The sequence below is a fragment of the Aptenodytes patagonicus genome, chromosome Z (assembly GCF_965638725.1).
Source record: "Aptenodytes patagonicus chromosome Z, bAptPat1.pri.cur, whole genome shotgun sequence".
NCBI lineage: Eukaryota > Metazoa > Chordata > Aves > Sphenisciformes > Spheniscidae > Aptenodytes > Aptenodytes patagonicus.
The window spans coordinates 46235921-46258283 of NC_134982.1; the positions used below are offsets into that span (position 1 = coordinate 46235921).

The 22363-nt window shown below is 35.3% G+C and overlaps 1 protein-coding gene across 5 annotated transcripts in view; it reads right to left on the minus strand.

Moving 5' to 3' along the window:
• The window catches only part of AGTPBP1 (ATP/GTP binding carboxypeptidase 1), an 84688-nt gene that overhangs the window by 51203 nt on the left and 11122 nt on the right, over positions 1–22363 (minus strand). For 3 of the 5 annotated variants that reach the window (XM_076362092.1, XM_076362090.1, XM_076362091.1), the window contains exons 2-13: positions 17867–17998; positions 16774–16844; positions 10483–10613; positions 9866–9933; positions 9394–9457; positions 8911–9057; positions 8502–8633; positions 6479–6572; positions 4963–5000; positions 3227–3435; positions 2583–2760; positions 165–262 (exon numbers count right to left, since the gene is read on the minus strand). In XM_076362092.1, coding sequence (XP_076218207.1) covers positions 165–262; positions 2583–2760; positions 3227–3435; positions 4963–5000; positions 6479–6572; positions 8502–8633; positions 8911–9057; positions 9394–9457; positions 9866–9933; positions 10483–10613; positions 16774–16805 — 1191 coding nt within the window. In that variant the 5' untranslated portion in view covers positions 16806–16844; positions 17867–17998. Of the gene's footprint in view, positions 1–164; positions 263–2582; positions 2761–3226; positions 3436–4962; positions 5001–6478; positions 6573–8501; positions 8634–8910; positions 9058–9393; positions 9458–9865; positions 9934–10482; positions 10614–10718; positions 10746–16773; positions 16845–17866; positions 17999–18105; positions 18137–22363 lie in introns of those variants that run through there. The other 2 variants (XM_076362093.1, XM_076362094.1) reach the window with 2 other exon arrangements.

A 22363-nucleotide genomic window follows, 5' to 3' on the forward strand; every position in this document is an offset into this window, starting at 1 on the left:
CCTTAAGTTTCAGAAGCTTTTTTAATTTTAGAAATTGCCCTGAAAACCTCCTCAAAGTCCTTTTAACACTTAAAACATATGGTTGTATACCTGATTCAAGCAACTTAAAAAAGAACAAACCTGTTGTGCCTCATTTTTGCCTGTTAATTTTGTCTCATACCAACCTTAAAATGTTGGTCCTTGTCATCATCATTTTCAGTTTCAATTTCTGATTCTGTTTCAGCATCATCGTTATCATCACTTTCATCTACTACATCATCCACTATGATACAAAAAAAAATTTGTAAGGCATATTATACATTTAATCCAATACATATGTTCAAGAAAAAAATTCTGTGTTCTGGGATTTTCTTTTTCACTTACCACTTGAAAAAATTGTGAAAACCAACTAGTAAACATTAATTACTATTACCAGATTTACAATACAAAATGCTTGTTTGACAATACTGGAGACTCAATTTATTACATTTCCATCCAGTTTTAAGTCAAAACAAAGATCTCTGGTTTAAACAAAGCAAAAAAAACCCCCCAAAACACCCAACACCCCCCTGCCCAAAAAAACCAGCAAGACAGCAAATGGCCATCAGAAATACTTTACAATGTGGATGTGCCAAGAACATCTCAGCAGGGCTTGAGGTCAGCACAAAATGAGATGGCTACCTTTTCCCAAGGTAAGTAATAATGACCGTGTTTTAAAAAAAAAAAAAAAAAAAAAAAAAAAAAAAGAGGTCTCAGCAGCTTTCAGTCACGTTAGCCAGTACTGACCCATTATCAGGGAACAGTAGCACAAAGCACCTTCTTCACCTTTTTTGTCTTGCTTAAATGAGGCCTAACAATTAAAAAAAAACCAACAAAAAACAACCAAAAAAACCCCCTCAGAAACATATCACTGGAGATTCAGCCATTAAGGAAAATACTCGAGGAGAGTGGTCACTGCAACTGCTTAGCATGGACAGGTTGGATACTAAATTTTACCCCCAAAACATACAGCAAGATGTTATTTTTTTAGACATGTGGAACTACTTGGACACTAATGACTAATTTCTACTTGAGTTAAGAGACCCAGTACATTGAAGGATCTAGGACTTCCTCCTTTTTTAATAAAGAAAAACTAGGGGAAGCAAACTAATTGTTTACACATGACTAACGAGAACTGGGCTAACTCCCTAACATGTGGAAGTGGGCATTAACTGGTTATTCTGGCAGATGTTCTGCTTACTAGCGGCAAATTTGATCTTTTCCTAGAAATCTCATGCAGTTTGAGTTCTGGGTTTTTTGTTATGTTTTCTGAAAGAGTGTTTTTCATGCAGGAAATTTGCTGATTGTCAGTAAAAGCCTCGCTCAGAGGTTTACAAATTGTACTGATTTTCTGTATTCAGAATGTATTACATGTATTGCTTTTACAATGCTGACTATACAAGATTATACTTTACCCACCCCAACATTCTAGGTATCTTTTAATACAGAAGTTTTTCCTTAAAAAGAAAATCCTACGTATCCTATTTCCTTAGGTTTTTCACTTCTTTTTTTAACAGCTAACAAACCTACTAAAAAAACCTATCAGTAGTCTACTTCAACAGAATAGGAAGTTTCTAAATAGGTATTACGGAGTACCAAAGATACTGTATTAAGTAGAGGTTTAATTTCTGTGGATTTTGGAACACACTTCTAAATCTATTTTCTACTTTGAAGACAAAACATAAACGAACTCTAAATTCTGGCAGTTTGAGTCTGACCCATATGAACCCCAATCAGATAGCCGTCTTCTTTCAGACTGTGATCACATTTTGTTTTAGGAGATATTGTGAATAAGAAGATATTAAAAAGTTTGACTTTGCCTTTTCTTTTTAGAGTAACTTTCTAACAGCAACTTCATCAGTTGCTTACCCAGGTACCAAGCTGTTTCACCATATCTGAAAATGCATTAAGCATTAATTATCCAAAAATAATGAAAGGTGTTCACAATGGGATGAATCTATTTCCTACAAAGCACCATACAAATGCTTTGCAGACAAATGTTGCCTAAGAGACTGCAACAGTCCAAGAAAGCAACTCTACTTTTCTCATCATGCAAATGAAGGAATAACTACAACAATTTAAAAAACAATGCTTCAAATGGCACATGTTAATCTAAATTCACTACATCCAGTTTATCAGAGTAACAGAAAGAAATCAAGGAATATACACTCCTGTAAAACAGGATGTACACTACTTTACATTTCACATAGGAGAATGTATATGACAAGTGAGTTAAAAAGAGAGCCCATTTAAGTTTGTAGACTAATATGTACAGCCTATGCTTTACACTTCAGAGTTTGATGAACATCACATTTTAGTTCCTGTTTTATTTTTTATTTTATGTCTCAGAAACATAGCCACATACGTGTAGACAAAATTTTCATCAGTTAAAACTTAACATTAGAAATTGGTGCTCCACACTAACAGTCACAGACCCTTTGCTAGCTGAGAAGAGTCTCAGAGTCCAAGTTTTAGTGGAGAACGCAAATAGCTGCAATTGATTCCACCTGACATAAAGCAATGTTAGACATACTCAAAGACAAAATATTACAAAATTACCATACCATCAGGAGGCAAGTTGTACAGCTGAGCCACAGGACCACTGGCAGGAATAACTGGGAGTTGGAAATGGAAAGCACTTTTAATAGTTGGTAAAGGAAGACGATTTTTAGGAAAACATTTTCTCATTATTAGGCTGGATGTGTTGACAAGGGGATCAAGAGTTCTTACCGCAAGGCACTCCTATTAACAGGAAAATAATGAAGACAAGAGAAAAGTATCTCTCAAACTAATAGTCAAACTATATTTGTTTTACATATTTCTAGAATTCATTAATAGCAACGTATTTTGTTTAAAATAAATTTTGCTAATGTGTCCTTTGAAGGCCGGAAGAACTTCTATCAACTCGAATTCACCTTTTTTAAGAACTCAAACTTCAAAATTAAAAGATTTTTTCCCCTCCTCTTTTTTTAAATTAAGTTCAACAGCCCATCCCAGAGATAGTCACAGCTAAATAATAGCAAATATGAATTTAATTCTGTACTCTTCCATTCTGCTTTAGTCAAGTACAGAAACCAATCCTTAGCCCCATAATCAGGAATGACCATGAATATCATAAAAGAACTATGACAAATTTCAGGTCAGGATGCGCTTTTAAAGTCCAAGAGGTAAAAACAACAACAATAAAAAAAAACTGAGATAAACTTACTTGTGAAGTGTTGTAAAGAGTTTTCATCCCATTAGCATCAATGAATGCTTTTCTTCCCAATTTGACGTTTGTAACACTTTTAATGCACTGTAAAACTCCTTTACGTATCAGCATGTATCTGTGTCGACTATCATGACGGTGCCAATCAACATAAATCGTTAAAAGCACCTGCACGTATCCTCTGTCTACTGCTCTCCTGGCATTTGTTTCTTTATAAAAAAAGTTAGGAAAAAAAATTAAAAATTGCCCAATGACTTCAACATTATTTTCAAATCAATGTTAAAATTATTCTTTTTACCCAAGTAACTGAATTGTTTCATTTAAAGTAGTATTTTAGCCACGCTTAGAGTTTTACATGAACCTAAACAGAAATGACTGAGTAACTAAGGCCAGTAGTCTGCACTTCATTCTTCAGAATAACATTGCATGTAATTTTCATGGTTTACCAGAAGAACAGTGCACATTACACTTAAAGGTAATTGTAAGATACTGTCAGCTAGCAAATAAAAAACAACCTGTTTATATAAAGCATACCTATCTCTATCCGCACACACTGTGTAGATACAAGATTCGAAACAAACTTCTTACCGCTTGTAATCCATACAATTTTGCAGCAACTATTACTCAAATTTGATAAACTCAAAATAGCTCTACCCCAAATACTGGATAATCAGTATGACAACTGGACTCTACACACCAGAGATTAGTGTCTTTATGAAAAGATTTACTTATATAAAGTATAGGAAGTTACAATGTCAAAACCCCTCAGAACTGAATAAGACATCTCAAAATAAATGCACAAGACAAGACACACCTTTTCAACATTTAATTTCTTTCCAAAACATTAAAGTTTAACTGTCAATTTACAGAACAGAACACTGACAATAATTCAGAAATATTTCTTTGCCTAAATTTCCCAAGGAGAAATTCCAAAATCAGTAAATATACAAATCTGTAAGACCAAGCTATCATACTGATCAAACATGAGAAAACTCAGCACCCTGTAATAATCAGTACAGAATTTTCCTGTCATTTGTCTGAAATGGTTTTCTGCAAATCTAATCACGCCTCAGTTCTTATCCAACTCCATTAAAACTACTAGGAACGCTGTAGCTTTTATACAATTGTTTGGAAAGAATGAGTTTTTAATTCCTTGTCAGTTACAATCCTGGTGCAAAAATCTGCAGAGATGACATTTGTCAGGATTCACTGCTGCCAGCTGAGATAGCCAATGTCTGGGAACAGACCATCGTTTTGTTACCCTTGGTTCCACTTTATGAGCATCACTGACAGACTTGTCATTAGGACCCAAGACCTAATTACTCAGAAAGGTACCTGAAGAAACCCTGTATTTATCCCTGCCATCCAAAAGATCTTTTCAGATGTATGTATAAAGATGATGCATAGGAGTTAAGCTACAGATATCCATTACTGAAGGGCTGAGGTGAGTGACTGTAAAAGGCTATTTCTCCACCTTGGATCCAGATCAGTTCTGCAGAAGCAGCTCAGTCTTTCTGCTGCGTAACTGAAGAGACAGTAACTAATTATTAAACATATATATACACATACCACACAAATATTAAAGCTCCAGAGACTGCAGATAAAACCGTAGCCTTATTTCTAAACTTCCTAGCCTTGATTTTGTTTTGACCACAGACTTAGTATTAGTTTTACTCTGTATATACACACACACATATATATCTCAGCTAGACAAACAGCTTCTTGTAGTCACTTACTTGATTTTAGCAATGCAGCAAGTGTGTCTAAAGCAACCCTGTCAACATAACAAGAGAAGTCAAAACAACAACCAACCAGTAAGCTTAATCTACAACACTGTAAAGGTATACAAAATATTTACCGCTAACAGATTTATTTAGCATCTATCCTCATGTTTTCCTGGTTGCACTGTATCACAGGCTTTGCTTTTAAAACTTGATTGTACTAAAATATCATGCATCTCTGCTAAATCTGAAGTCTGATGGTGAAATTTAAAAATATCAATGCAATGGCTATACAAACTTTCAGCCTTTGCAAAAACCCACTGTGACAACGTAACGTTTATGAACCATACTCAATGATGAGATACTTCCGAAACTCATGTTTTTACGTTAGCAGCAGAACAAGTACTTCCACAAAGCAAAGGGCACCATCATAAAAAACTGTAGGTCAAAACTGGCAGTGTATGAATATATTGAGGAGTAATGCTCATCAATCTGTACTACAATACAAGATCATCAGTGGAAGATCTTTCTTGTACACAAAGATCTTGTCTCAATTAACTCAAGATGTACAACTAGAAAATGTATATACTTATTTTTACCCTCTTTGTAAAGATAGACTTCACACATCTGATCTTAGGCCATAAACAAGGATATCATGATTACTCACATCATGGAATAGTAAGTTCATATGTCTAATTTTAGCCGGGGTTTAAAGGGGCAGGGCATTTTTTTAAAAGATACTCCAGTGACCACAAATACCAGATTTAGATAACATAACACTATTTTTTTTGAACTAAAGTTAGAATATGAACAACACGAGATTATTGTTTTGCTAACCAGATGAAAAATTCAGTTTTCCACATGTATGTACTTCAAAAAGGTGGTAGTGTATAAAGGAAGGGCTATCTCCTGTTAGATCCACTTATCTGTTTTTACCCTAAATTCACTTAAAAAAAAAAAAAAAGAAAAATAGAAAGGGGGAAATCTAAAGTCACCACTTTAAGCTACTCGGTGGATTTATTTTTTTTTTTAAACACAATAGCCCGCTAGACAGATATTGCTGATGCTTCCTACTCTATGTTTTATGGTTTTGTTCTGCGAGTCTATAATTGCTTTGAAGTAAAACAGAAAGAAAATTCTATTACAAACAAAACAGATAGTATCACTCTAAAAACACAAAGGAGACGTGGGAGCCAATTCAACAAATTGAAAAATGATGGGATTATCTTGATCTGTTTGACCTGATTTAGGGATAACCATTGGACAGTTTCCGTGCAGGAATATTAGAGACAAAAAACCCAAACATTTGTATTCTTTTACCAGTACTGTAACTAGACATTCAAATATGTTGTGTTGCTCTACTGGGTAAAATTAAACTGTCAGATTTCTGGTTCTCCTTCTCACCTCCCTTCACTTTAACTTTCAAATATGAGTTACATTTGATTTCTCTAATATTATTTTTCATTTACAGGTAAGTTTTGAAATGTATTTAAGATTTTTCCATATACTATATTAAAGAAACATTACTTACTTCATAAGGCTAGTGTTCTTTTTACTAAAAGGGCCAATGATCTTAAACATCAGTTCTACTACTCCATTCTTGCCCAAGGATACTGCATTTACAGCTGGAAGAGTTAAAAGCAATCCATTTTAAGATAATGTAATAAGAAAGGCAAAAGAAAAAAACAATACACACAAACTAAAATCCAGGCGAGTTCATTTTGAAGTACAAATAATGTTAGACATGTTTGTGCTTTAAGACATACAACGACAAGCAAACACTACTCTGCACATAATTAGTGTGATAATCCAATCCTGATAAAACTTGGAAAAGAAGAAAAAAATTAGTTATTACTTTACAAATAAAAATCATGTACTACTTCCAGTGCATGCTTCTGCTTTCTTTGTTATTAAGATACCTCATAAAAAGAATTTTCTTCAAAAAAATCTCAGAGTTTATCAAGACAGCAGGGTTTCTAAAATTTCAAGTCTAACAAGTTCTATGATTTGCTATTATCCTTCAGAATCAGGATAGACAGGTATGTCCACCAGGATTTGAAAGCCAAGTGTTCACTGTAAAATTTAGAAATGCCAATCGGTATAAGCTTTCCTGAGCTGCACGTTATGCATACACGTTCTCAGAAAAAAAATTACAGAAATAATCTATTTGAAAGAGCAAATTAAAGAAATGATGCTAAGACCTACGTTCAAGAAATGCACACTAGATGTATATAAGGCTACAGCCCAATGCCCACTGAAAATGCAAACTGCTGAAACAGACACAGAAATTCAATTCCCACTGAGTTTAGCAATATGCACTCCAAACAAAGTAGGAAGAGAGCAACTAAGCATTGACTTCAACATAACAAATGCTGTTATTAGTATAGAATTTAGTACTTGAACCCAGGTTGCAATTTCATCATCATTAGCAGCAACATCACACCTCTAGAATCTAAGAAAAATTAGGACTCTATTCTGGTAGCAACTGTACACAAACTTAAAATAGTACTACCCTTTGGAATGTAATAAACTACTACTTTTTCTGTTTATAACGAGTGGGAAATACAGAAAGATAGAATTGATCTAAGCAGAATCCGAATTAGAGACTCAGATCAACTTCCCATTTTCAGGATGAAGCAAGTTTTCAGCTAAGCTATGTAACTATCTGTATTAAACTCTTCCATTTAGAAGCATTTTACCTCATTATCAGACAGCTCAACAGAAATAAAAGTTTTTCCACATTTTAAAAGTATTGGGCGTTTATGAATAATAGGTGCTCATGTGAATGTCCTGAAAACATAATATTTAGATCATCAAATCAATTTTCTTGGAGGAATGTGGTTATGTTTTCAATCTCTTGCACTTATTTAAGAGGTTTAACAGCCATTTTGAGCTCAATGGGAAAAACTTAAGAGCATCTAACCAACAGTAGAGATACAGCAAGAACCACACTATTTTCATCAACTTCCTACTGCCTGCCCAAACAACGAATTAGGCTCTTGTGGAAGAATATTAATCCAATAGTAGGGCACTTCAACACAAGGAATAAGGGGAAAGTTAAATAAAGAAATGAAATATTTCTTGTGTGAACCAAGTTCTAAATTAACAATCATGAATGAAATAAAATAATAAAAAGAAAAAAAAAACATGGACATGTATAATGAAGAGAATAATTATTTAACTTGAAGTGCTTCTGCAAGCACAATGTTAGCATTTCTGGTTTAGATCTTTAAGCATCAGCATTTATGCAAATTAGATCAACTCAAAATTCCACACATCCAATAGCACTGGTTAACCACACCCCCCCACACTATATATATATATACACACACACAGAGAACACAAAAACCAAAGATACACAAGAAGTACAAACATGCTTCACAGCTTTTATTAGAATTTAAGCAATTTGATGATCTAAAAAGCAAATTCTCGGATAAAAATAGTTACTTTAAACATCTAACATTAAACAAGCATTTAGATCAGATATTTTAACCACGTCTAGGCAAAAAAGTTTGTATCACATGGGAAAGAAAAGAATTATCTGCAATACTTACAGTTGGTTGAGTAAACTCTTAATACTTGAAGACATGGCAATATTAGCCTGTGGTTCTGCAAATTCTGCTTCACTAAATTCAATGATATGTTTAGGGCACCATTAATTCTTGCTTTCATGCCAATCTTTTTGTCTGACATCAAAGAAATACAAGATCAATCACACTAATTTTGAAACTTTTATCAAAAAATGAAAGTTAAATGAACTGTGAATTCCTCCTACTGACGTCAACTCTGCATGTCTATTTTTCACCATTCTTTCCTCCCCTCTATTTTACTCTTCCTTTTGTTCTCCTCTACCAATTCTGAGTACGTGGATGCTTATACAATAATAGAAAGAAAAATTTTCTTAAGTTTCAATTATAAAACTGTAAAGTATTAAGCCATATTACTTAAGTATATCATTATCACCTTTTGGACCAATTTTTGCAAGAAGAGTATGAAGAAGCACCATTAATTCTTCATTTGGTGGAGAGTCTTTGCTGGCAGTCAAAAGCAGCTGCAGTAAGACCTGTGTCCCTCCTTTAGTGACTAAGATGCTTGCTCTCCGACCGCCACCTAGAAATAAAAACTCAACTGGTATCTCAGAAGCCAAAGAACAATTAAGTATCTAAGCTACAGTTATCATAAAGAAAATCTTTAGAACAGCAATATTTTCTTCATATATGACTGCATTATGCGAGAACACACTGGACTTAGACTTACAGCAACATAAATTATTTGTGTATAATTATCTGAAAGGTGACTTCAGTCTCTATGTTCTTTTTATTCTTCATATAAATCAGCTTTAGCAAACGTCAGGAAAAAATCCCCAAAACAGCAAAACAACAACAACAAAAGTCTGCAGAAGAATACTGGAACATAATCACAAATTGCTTCTTAAGGAAAACTTACCAACTGAGACTACCTCAATGAGAATATTCAATATATTTAGAATAGTTTGAGGATCTTTTGTATTCTGCAATAAAAAAATAGAGAGATTTCTTTGCTTAATGTAGAAGTCCAATACAGTGGTTTAGATACTTAAAGCTTGGAGAAACTGTCACCACTAAATCAAACAGAACTTAAGATGTAACCACCCAACTAACCATCCCACTATGCAGCCTGAATTAACCACAAAACCAATTAAAATCTAGTTTGTAGTATGGCGTATTAATTAGAACTGATAGTTGACAAATAATTTCTTAGAATATCTAAAAATCAGGGAGAGAAATTCTTAAGTAGGTTAAAGACAGTATCTGTTCATTACAGTCCTACACAAGTTTTGGAGACTAGCTAGGATAACAACATATTTAATAATACGAAGACCAATGATAAAATGAAAGCTTGCTATGTACCCATAACCAAACGGATTAAAAGGTTTTACCTCTAGGGTTGACAGGATAACTTCTATTCCAGTGGAGCCCTTAGAAGTCATCTCCTTCCTGGTTTTTTCTGCCAGTGAGAAAAACACCATTTTTCTTTTAATACACTAGCTTGCAGAAAAAAAAAATGTGATCATATACAGATTTATCAGAAAATCTACACTGCAAATAATACAACCTATTAAAAACTGCATATAGGTATATAAATCTAACTAAAATAAGTAAAAGACTTCAGTGATTTTAAAACTCATTTTTGCTTTCACTTGTTCAACAATCTTGTCATGCCCTAGGAAAAAAACTGTAAAGAAAAACCTGTAAGAACGCTCTCTTCCAGATACTTCTACTTCTCATATATACACACACATATATATATACTGTGAATTACTACTTAAATTATAGCTGTTGGACAATACAAAATGCACTCAGTGTAACCAATACTATACCAGGTAGTATTAAACATGGCCTTAAACAGGTGCTTTCAACAATCAGTGACAAAAATGGATGGATAACCAAGTTCATCAAACAGAAATAAAAATTAAAGACTAGTCCAGGAAGGAAGAAATACAAGAAGGAAGGCTCAAAAGGAAAACTATTAAATCCACAAAACTTAGATATTTACCTTGGCTCTGAACCAGATGAAGGATCTTTGAGGTAACATATCTGGCATTGTCTGCTTCTCCTAATACAGAGTCCAAATTGATCTTCTCCAGCTGTGACAGCAGAGACATAGTCCGAGAACTGGTAGAAACACTATAAGAAAGATTTTTTTTACATTCATTTTTCCATCTAGATGAGAAAAAAAACCACACTAACAACAGAAATGCCATGTCAGAGTAAGGGGAGTGGCTAATTCACCTTGATATTTTATCTCGATTGGAAAACACTCTTAATTCTCCTTAATTCTGTCAAATTTATAGATTTTGCAAAACCTGCATTGCAGCAGACTAATTATATATAACAGCATCTCCAAGAGCAACCGTGAACAGGGAAATCGGTTGCCGCAAAAAAAATCCAGATATAGGTACAAATGTCGTTTACCTATGTCAGTCGGAGTAACTTATATTTAATGTAGTTTATGTTAAGTGCCAGGATACTGTATCAAACCTGCCATTCAAGAAAAACCTGCTACAAACAGTCCCAAAGATTATTTGTCTTACAGGCTGGTGTTTTGGAAGTGAAAGAAAAGATTACCATTCATGAAGTGAGGAAACCAGAACCCATCAGCTGAAGAAAAAGAACACCATTTTGACGAAAAAAAAACTTTGGAAGGTGTCCAAAGCTATCATCAGAGTTTGGATTCATTTTGAACACAAGGGTATTTTGGCCTGACATCATAAAATTGCCTTGAAAATGTATTTTAATATAACAAACAATTTCAAACGAGGTATTCAAATAGATAGGTAGATTACAGAGAAAGAATGAATGTAAATATTTATAGTATTCAAAATAGTCAGTCTAGAAATTGTTTTATTTGCTGTCCAGTTTTAGATCATAACAATTATTCAGAATAGTTTTAAGATTCACATTCCCACATGAAAGTAATTTTTAGACAAATGTTTAACATTTGAATTATAGTCATGTAATTAACTACAGAAAATTATGATTTCCAAGGATTAACTACCTTGACTTTTCACTTTTGTAACATTAGAGTCCTGCAATAATCAACAATAATTCATTTTACACACATACTGTTCTGACTATCTGCAATAAAACTAAAGTATATAACATTAGCTTTATAAATACTGTCAGTTTTGTTTGTAACAACGAGGAATTATTACTCCTTGATTCGTATTTTACATCTGTGAAAAGGTTTCACACTTATAGTTAACTCTGCTAAAATAGTTAGTTTATATGTGGACAAAAATGTTAAAATCAAGGAAAAAAAGGTAGCTGACTGCCATGAAAGCAAATTGATATAACAGCTGCTGAGGACACTGCTTCCACCACTTTCACTTTTCCACACATCTAAATGAGAAGCATAACCAAAAAACAATTTCAGATTGCAGATGATACATACAAGCTGTTAACATCAGTAATAAGAAATGGTTATACCACTTATAGAGCTTAAATCAAAATAATTTTATATTGTGAAGTAAGTATATCACCTTCTCAGTTTTTTGCTAGATTTTGATTTAAAAGCATTTTTTGATCTAAAATAAATCTGTCTTGGTTGCTGAAATAGTCTTTTCCTTGTATAAGTAATGCATAATCCCTCCAATCTTCTCTCATCATCCAAAACCAGGTTGAATAGTATAAAGCCATTACTATTTGCATAAGCTTTGTTTTGTTTATTTCTATTCCTCCATTTATCCACTGTACTTGAAATACTCCAAAATAAACCCAAGATTTTAATGAAATCCACAAAGCTCTGTTGATGTGGTATACAAACTGACAAACTTCCAAAGGACATTATCTTCACCAGCTCCACAATCAAAACAAGAGGCCAGCCAACCCACATATAAGCCAATGTATAAGAGAACTGCTGCTTCAATTTTGTGTGTGTGTGAGAGTGTGTGTGTGTGTGTGTGTATATATATATAATTTCCATTGTCGTATATCATTGGTCTCATAATGAAATAAATGTAGTTTGAAAGCTGGAAACAACCGAAAGCAAAGATGATCCTTAGGAACAAACAAAAAAAAGAAAACTTAAGTTTCTGTAAAGACAAAACTCATTTACAGGTATTAAAATTTCAGAGCAAACCTGATTTTTGACTGCTGCGGCCTGCAAAATTCAAGCAACACTGGCCCATGGAAGTAATATACCATGCACAGAAAGTTAGCATCGAACATAGTTTCTCCATACTTACTAAAAGCTTTAAAAGGTTTAGGAAGGGTAAGTCATTCTCACTACTGGGTGGTATAACAATTTAAGTCCTAAGATTTAGAGGTATAATCTCCTCCTGGGGCCAGAGTTTCTATCAAGAGCAATGAGTGCTCACTGTAGCAGTTAAAGAGGTATCTTTAGAATGGTTTTAGGCTATTCATCTTGCAAGAAGTCTTCCAACAGAAATACAGCCAAATAAACTTCACGTCTTCAGCATACCCAATAAAGTGTTCTTGAAAGTAACACCAGCCCAGAGTCTATGCTGAAATATAAATTTAAGTCCTGATTTCCTCTTAGCTATGACTGAGGTTTTTTTCTTAAAACAAGAATTGTACTCTTTATTTATTAGTAGTCTACACTAATATACATAGTGGTTATAATACTGTGACAGCATTCAACATCTGCACGGTAAATCAAAAAGGCTGTAGGACAGGAATTATGGCAGCCAGCCTAGCAGCCAGCCTAACTGACTCTGCTCCTGTACATAATACTGTTGTGACAGTCCATTTGACCTAAGAACAAAATGCAAGCCCAATTTGCAATGGGACTCTGTCTGGGTATTTGTAATGCAAATACATACATTTTGACCAACAAACCACTCAGGATCCAAATCTAGAAGATAGCTCTCCAGAACAGAGAGGCACCGTGGAATTCAGTATTTTTAATCCAACAGCTAGGTAAACCAAGGAAAGAGTCAGAATGGCACAATAAAAACTGTGTCCTGTCAGAGCTAGATTTCCTCTTAAGCTGCTGACATTGCAGAACCTCACATGAATACCCTGAACACTGTGGCCAGCCTTTCATACAGGACTTATTTTCCCCACAATGTGAAGAACCCTTCTTGTTATCTAAGAGACATTTTTCACCCCACCCACACACAGGCACACTTGTACCTTCTCACAAGAGCACTCCATAGTCAATTGAGGGTTACATAGTCTCTCTACTATCTTTAGTTACAAAAATAATGACTAAGGAGCACCAGAAGAAACTTCATAAGGTCATCTAAACTATTCTCTTCAGAATTGGATGAACACCACAGCTGCTCTTCCTGACAGACATATGCCCAACCAGGCCTGCAAAAATGGTGATTCAATAACCAAAGACAACTTTGTTCTAACGCTTTGTATCCTTTCATTTTGAAAGTTTTTCTCCCTGGAGTTTAATCTTACTATTTCTGGATCTCCTCACTACAAATGTGACTGTGCTTTATCCGTTCCAGTAGTGTAACTCTCTAAGCATGGTACCTTGCACATATTTCCATCAAATATTCTTAACCATATTCTGCATTTCACAAGAGTATTTTGAAATCATTTGGTTCTCCAATATTTATGCAGATCTTTCCAGCTTCAAGTTGTCTGCAATTTTAACAAGAACTCTTTCTTCTCTTTCAGATCATTAGCCAAAGCTCAAAATATTTTCACTCATTAATTGTAACCAGGAAGAGAAGGAAAGAGCACGTCCAGAAACAAACGGTGTACCGTTTCCTTCTGACAGTGATTAACCACCACTGCTTTGGTATCCAGTCACTGCTCTACTCCAGAGCACTTGGATGGAGCACTTGCCTCAACTTCCTGATGGCAATCAGGTTATTTTAGTAAAGCTTTAAACACATATGTGGTATTTTAATGCCACTTTCCTGCTCATGGGACCTGTTACTCTCTCACACATGAAAAAACAGATGTATTTTCTAGAACAACTCAAACCACCTTTGGCTGTTCGCAGCCTCACCCATTTGGTTAGTTCTTCCAGGATCCTTCTGTGCAAACAAGAGAAGATGGCTGATCTACAGCTATTTGGTTTCTGCTCCCTGACTCCCACAGACACAACCACTAGGTTTGCCATCTCTGTCTTTCACTACTTAACCCAAGTCTCATGAGTTCTGAAGACAACCGATAATTATTATTCTGGGCTGGATTTAGACTTTCTTTAAGCATCCTGAGTTGAAGTTTACCAGGCTTATTTGATCCTGTACACTGCATGTCTCTGTAGGCAGGAAACTGCATCTCCATCCCACGTTCAAATGCCGCAGCTCAAAATGCCCATCACACCACCATCTTACTTGCGGAAAGGAAGCATGAACAAGCTTGCTGTCATCTCAACTGTTGCCAAAACGTACAGCATGACCCTAGCTAACCAGAGAGCTTTGTGGATTTCCTCTTTCTCTGGTTACAAAAGCTATGAGTAGATATAGAGGAAGCAACTGCCCAGACAGTGAGGTACAGAGGACTTCTGGGTTTCACATTTGAAAGAGAACTCCCTCAACAAGAAAACACCTTCTCAAAGAAAGTTCCCTCACTGCAGGGATGCTTCTTCCAGTCCCAACTACTCCCAAAAGGTTTAAGCATTCTTACTCTGATTATGAAGAAGTGCTAGACTCACAACTCTCCATTACTCACTGTACAGTACTTTCGCTACGCAAATGCTAAAACACATAATTACACCTTTCTAAGTCTCTGCTCATGATGAGAAAGATAACTCTAATGGCTGCCATGGCAGCTTATAAAAATTCAGTTATCTTAGAATGGTTTTCGGCTATTCATCTTGCAAGAAGCCTTCCAAAAGATAATAGTCAAATGAAGAAAGTCCTCAGAAACCTTCAGTTTCCCAACTCTACCTACTTCCTCTGAAACTGCTGTTTGTAGTCAGCCAGCACACTGATGTATCAGGGAGTGTCTTCTTCCCCCACAGCAAACAGGTCTTCTGTGTTTCAGCATGTTAAAGTGACTCTTTAAAAAACTATTTTAAAGTAGGCAGGCTTCTCATGAGTTTGTTTTAATTTTATTCCAATGCAAACCACTTCCAATTTTTTTTTCCTCAACCACCTCCACAGTTATCAAATAATCTTTAGAGAGCTGATACTTCTGATTAGTTCACAGCTCTCTCTGTACAATAAATTCACCATAGTTTATTCATGACCTAGGGAACAACTGTTTTGAATGGCAGGGATGGAAACTTTCATTTTAACTCAATAACTAAAGAAGAATAAATGGCACTTAAGTAGCCACTTTGCAAAAATCTAATATTCTTTGTGATGGTATATTTTATGTATTATAATTAGTAGTATTTCCAAGAATACCCATTGCTGATGGAGAATTTGTCTTTGCTTATCACAATGCCGAAGGAACTAATATAGTGTTAAGTAGAAAACTATAATAGTTTCTTTACTATTTCTTTTGATCCATTCCTCACACAAACAGGAACAACCAGTCTCTGATATCAAGCCGTTCCACTGTTAAAGTCAGCAAAAGCAAAGATGATTCTACATGCAAGCATTTAAATTCAAATTTTAAATCCATCCCAAGATACAAAAATTAATCCACCGTAGAGTATGTCCTTCATGCAAATTCATCCACTCATTTAGAAAATAATTGGTATTTCAGAGAATTAAGACTAAAGCCAAAATTCCCTATTTTGCCACCTTTATATGTTTTTTTAAATCTGATTAGATGGTTTGATTTAACGAGGTGGTTTAACCTGTGCTAGCTTAAGAAAAGAGTAAGACTGAAAGCCTTTCAATAGTTTCCTGATGCTTAACAGACATGTTGCCTTCCATAGACAATTTCATAACTTTTTCAAATATTTGCTAAAACAAGTTATCATGAAAATAACACACACAACTTTCCAACTCTTGAAATCTTCTGTAATCTCACTCGTTTGTCCTAGCTGCGTGTTGGATTGCAGGATTGCTGGAGAATGATATACATTTTATGACAAATTCATGGCTTCTTATACAGTATTATAAACTTGTCCTTTAATTCCTTCAGTAGAAATCATTTTAAGTTTTGCCAATATTTGTATTAAATGATTAAATTAATTGATAATTGTTTCAATGAAATTTAATGTATATTTTATATTTGAACATGTCTAACACTATCTGAAATTTTTAAATTTGAAAAGTTATTTATTAAATGTGAAGCTACTTTATGCTAAACAATACCGACTCCCTCAGTCAGGGACATCAACTTACACATTCTCAGGGACCCATAATGTATATTTTATTTATCTTATTACTAAGATAAAGACTGTTTTTTCACAAATCTCGAATACCTTGATGTTGAGAAGTCATTGTAGTTTTAAATTTACCTTTTTTCAGCTGATGTTTTTACTTTGTTCATATCGGAAACCTGATTCTTCAAATCACCATCTCTGATAACCTGGAAGATATTAAACAACTACAAGTTACCAACATCTTTTGTTCTTTAATGATTAAATGCTACCACAACATTGGATGTCTCTACACTAGAAATGTTAAATAAGTTAATTGGCATTGATTGCATTTCTCCGCACTATCACAAGCTCTTCCCTCTTCAATCTATTTCATCCAGCTTTTAAAATAAACTATTGCAATATAAGTATGGAGTATGGTTCTGCATTATAATTCAGTCCTACCAAGCTCAGACAGTCCGATTATAAAAAAGAGAAACGTATATCAGTTACTTAACAGACAATATTTTCATGTCCATGACAGCATTTTATCGAACAAAGCTTTTGCTGAAGCCAGTAAATACACTTCTTTAAACTTACTTGACAACGTTGTGAGATGCCACAATACACCTATTTCTGACTGCCATTTCATGTATCTATAGGATAACTAGGACTAGAGGCACAGTGAGAAACATGGAGTGTTTGGTGTTCTTATTTAAGCAAGACCTGAATACATTTCTTGGACAGAAACCATATCGTGCTAAGGACTCAATTTTCCTATCCTTCTAAGGACATAGTGTCCTCAGGGTACACTGCTTCCTCAAACAGTGCCTCCAAGCAATTAAGGTTACAGCCTAGAGGACCATTAACTGAACCTCAGTACTTCCATTTGAGATCTAATGTGAATGGCAAATACTCCCACTGTGGAAAAAAAAAAAACCCACAGCATCCTCAAAGGGCACAGTGGTTAGTTTTAAGGTAGAAGACAGAGTAAAGGGAAAAAAGGATGTTCAAAGATATGGGTAGTGATAATGAAGAAGATAAAGCACTTGTTCTCTTGGGAAATGCAGGCAAGAAATTCAGTCAAGCACATACACACAGCCCCCCCAAAGAGAAATTTGTTAGACTTCTCAAAAATCCTTGTTGTTCAGCACATATAATAATCAGGTTTTTACTACTGGTAAATTCCACTCTGCTATTGCTAAAAGCCTAAAGCAGATGAAGTATGAAGCAAGCTTATTTCCAGACTTACCTGAAAGCAAATTTTTTTCCCAGCAGCCAGGAAGCAAATGCTCAGCTTTTCACAAGAATTCCAGCTTGACTCAAGTTAACAGGTGTCCTAGATTTGTCCAAGTACCCTTCAAGTGTAAACTATCTTGACTTCCTTTAAAGAAAATAAATAGTTACAAGAGAATAGCTGTGTCCACCACAATGCAGACAATGTCACAAATAATAAGGTCTGGATCATTTGAACCAGGCTGCAGGTCTTACTGGGGAGAAAATATTAGATTCTTGAATTCAAGTAGCTAAGTGCCGTTTTGCTTGCAGCGTTGACCTGCTGTCAGACAGATGATGAACAGTCTCCCAGTGCCAACAGTGTCTACACATTATAGTGTACTGAACTGCTGTAGAAGTGGAGCCAGCTACAAAGCTGAACTATCTTGAACTGCAAGGTCTTAATTTGCTTTGCTCTAAATTCACCACAATTTTGGTAAGTACTAATGTGCAAATGTTCCAGGTGAAGGGGAAAAGACAAGCAGATAAGAAAAAGCACAAGAACCTCTGCAAAAAAACAGTGAGAAGGAGCAGGAAGAAAAAGAAAAGAGATAGAAATGCATGTATCAGCAATCCATAGAGTTGTGGTGGAACATTTATGCATACTAAAGTAACGAAATCTCTCTTTAACATTTTACTAGGTGATGGAAAAAAGCCACTTCCAAACTATTTTAAAAACTTTTAATATCATGCTTATTTTGAATAAAGGATTGATAGAAAGGTAAAGGCAGAAGGTGCATGAGTCTCAATTTAAACATACTTTTTAAACACATTTAATGCCACTTGCTTGCCAGTGGTGGCAGAGCAGAGGGTAAATTAGCATCAGTTCTTCTGTGTTTAAAAGCCCAACAACAACAATTAAGAAAAAAAAAAGCCTCAAATTGGAGGGGAACAGAGGAGAGCAGGGAGCGTTGACTAGTTAAACCTCAACTTGATATACACTGGATTCTGTGCAATCTCCCTCTGCCTTTTCACATTGTCTATGGCACATTATCCCCTCCATCTTCCCACCTGCACAGGGGAAACTGGCAGCTTCTTCATAGGAAATTTCTCCAGACAGGTAAAGTTCCCAATCAGAAAGCTGCACTCACTGTAATAATGCTACCAACACTAAAATAAATTAAATGGACTGCAAGAAGTTTTATATAATTTTCACCTTTTCCTTTCTCCTCAGAAAAGCAAAGACATGCCTTGTGTGACATGTATTTTCCTCCCTCCTAGGTGAATTCTTTGTCACTGAGCCACTGACTCACCTTCTCTGCTGATCCACCTTTTCAGCCCTATGAAACTTTGCCACTCACTGGCAAAGCTCGTGCAAAAGGGCAGAGGATAACCCCCCCCAATATTTACCTTTCATGTAAGTTTTGGCATGTGCTGAAATGTAACAGAGTAACATGGAACCCAGACTCCTACTTCTTGGATAAATACTCTAACCGCAAAGCTACTGCACAAAATGGCAAGCACTATCATAACGCTATTTTCTTTTGCTCAAAATAACGGCTAAAGAAACAAACTGGCACCATTTCATTCAGACCTCACATTCAGGCGTGTCTATTAGGCATCACTGGGCATCCCTGTTAGACTACAGAGGACTCGTGAGGACATCATCTTCCCGAATACTAAGTTGATTTATCTGCATTAAAAGAACACCAAGATGCTCAGCCTCTCCAAGCCAGCAATAATTCTGGTCAGACCTTGTAACAGGATTCAGAGGAAATTTTACTGACACAAGTTAGGTAGTGACCTGCATGGGAGTGTGAAAAGGGGAATGAGTAATTCTGGTACTGTGCTCTTAACACTCCAAACTAACACCATTGTGCTAGCACAGGTGACTGGACCTCAGGGCTTCTGCAAGAAAACATAAAGGGATTATGACCAGGGTCACAGAATCCAGATGTTGCTATCCTCTTTTGTAAATAGCCTCAGCCCCAGTTCTTCTCATGTGGATGGAAAAACTTCTAGATTTGAGCTTTGCTTTGCCGACTGCCAGGTTTGAGGTTTCCTCCCTCACCGCAACCCCTGAAGATCACACATTGAGTACTCGTGGTATTTCCTGTCCAAACTCCTCACTAGGACACTAAACAAAGCCCTCTTTTTTCCTTGATCTCACCTATCTGTATCTGATGCACAGTCAAAACTGGCTCCTGATTCTTCCAGAAAGGAGTGTCTCGTTCCCATTTTAGGCATTCTTTTACTTTCATGATCCTAAATCCATTGCTTTGGGGGAAGAGAAACCTAAAATGCCATCTGTTTCAAAAAATAAGCAAATAAATAAAAATTCCCTTCACTAAAATCAGGCCACTGCCTATCCCACTTCCCTTGCTTGTCTTCTCTCTTAGAGGAATCCTTTTTCATTTTCACACAAATATCAGGAGCTTCATACCACAATAGAAAGCCACCTAAATCATCAAATTTACTCTCCATCATCTACCTAGTAATGGAAAGAGGGAATTAAAAAAAAGTAAATGCTACTAACCAAATACTTTGTATGCATTGTCACATAGCTCTTCTTCCATCTTCTTTAAGATTCTGGTAATTAAACTGATGCATGTATTTCAGGGGAAAGTGAGTATATCCCTTATTTATTGCAAGCCATCCAGGTGGAATGGATGGATTCAGACCATTCTACATGGTCTGAATTGCCATCTTTAAATAAAACTGAAGAAATCAAGCTAAACTCAGTACAGTAATGCATGGCTCAACTGCACCAGAACCTGTAGTTAAGTGTATTCACTGTAAATTATTTTCCTTTTTATCTCCCATTAATCACTAGTGGACAGTAAAGAAGGCAGACACAAAACCAAACTCCAATCCTTACTCTGACTTACAATCACAAGAAAAAATGCATAGTCACCATTACAATGTCAGTGCTGAGCACTTTCACTGTCATTTTGATAACATCACATCTGAAAGAAATTCTCATGTTCAACACACAGTAACCTCATATTGGAGGCTCAAAATTTTTGTTTTAACCAACAGCAGCTCTGCTTTCATGGTTGCCTTTTTTTCTTCCTTTTTCCTTTTTCACTGAAACTGGAAGTTTTTTATATATACATCTAAAATATATATCTATATTTGGAAATTATACCAGACTGTCTTGTCATCAAGCCCGTTTTCTTGCAATGGAAAATCTGGCCAAAAAATACGTTTTCAAACAACTGCCATGGAAGACAAATCTACCAGTATCTGGCAAGCTAATGGTAAGCAAAGGCAAGAGTACTAGTCAGACAGGGCAAAATGACTCTGCTACAAAAACAGACGTGCTCAGAAGCAACATGGACAGAGCATGCCAGAGAAAGCCTACCTCTTGAGACCACGGAAGCTGAAAAAACCCCAGGTTTCATGCTAAAATCCTGCTATTAGAACTCTCTCTCTAGGGAAAACAAAGATAATCTGTCTGCTACTAAAGCTGGAAGACATTCTGAGTTTACGTAAACAGAATTCACATGCTTCAATTGACCGAAATACTTTAACATGGAACATGCCTGTCTTGAAAGGGTAAGTGTAACTAAAAAATCTGAAGTATCTTTGTATTTTCTTTTCTTAACACCCCCCCCCAAAAAAAAAACAAAAGAAAACCCCACACAACCCCACACAAGAAAAACAAAACAAAACAAAACAACTGAAAATAAACTCCTTAAAAAAGCCAGAGACCTCTGAAATTTACGCTGGTTAATACTAGGACTTTGTAACTACATTCCGAAGTCGACAATTCTTTTCACCAAACGAAACTAGAAAAATCAAAACCAAGTATGGATATGCACAGTTTATTGATACTATTAAATCTGTTCTATGTGCAGCACATTCTATTTTCTGTGTCTTTATTTTCCAGAAACTCATTTTCTTAATTAATATACTTTATATAGAAAGAAAGGCCTATTTTTGGAGTCTGTTCACTATATATTAAAAGACGATATTTTATTATCATAAATGAGTTGTAAAAACCATGTATCAAATTATATTCATGAAGAGACAAAACAGCGCTTCAGTTTTACGGCATATATCTAGCATAAGTCTGCAAAACCTGTAAGATTGTTCATCTATCTATATTTCCATGGTTTGCTTTGTATTCAAAGCTAGACACATCCCAAGGTATTTTCAAAGCCAGAGCTCAAACTTCACTTACGCTCATGATGGAGTTATTGATTTGAAAGGTTAAAAAAAGCAACCATGAACAAGTGCACAGCAAGTAAGTCAGTACTTATTTATCAGATAGTGGAAGCAAGTAACTGAGCAAAATCTTTGTAAATGCTACAGTGTAAAAAAAAACCTAGTATGCGAAAAAGGAAGGGATACAAAAGTTCAGAGGACAGAATTGTGTCAAAAAGCAATGAATTAAAAAATGAAATAGAGAAACCCTAGGTATGAACTGAGAAAAAATGTAATGATTTAAAGTTTCACAAATGCTAGGCAGAAAAAAAGCTAAATCAAAACCCTCCACCACATCAGGTGATTGCATTCTGGGGTATGCTTC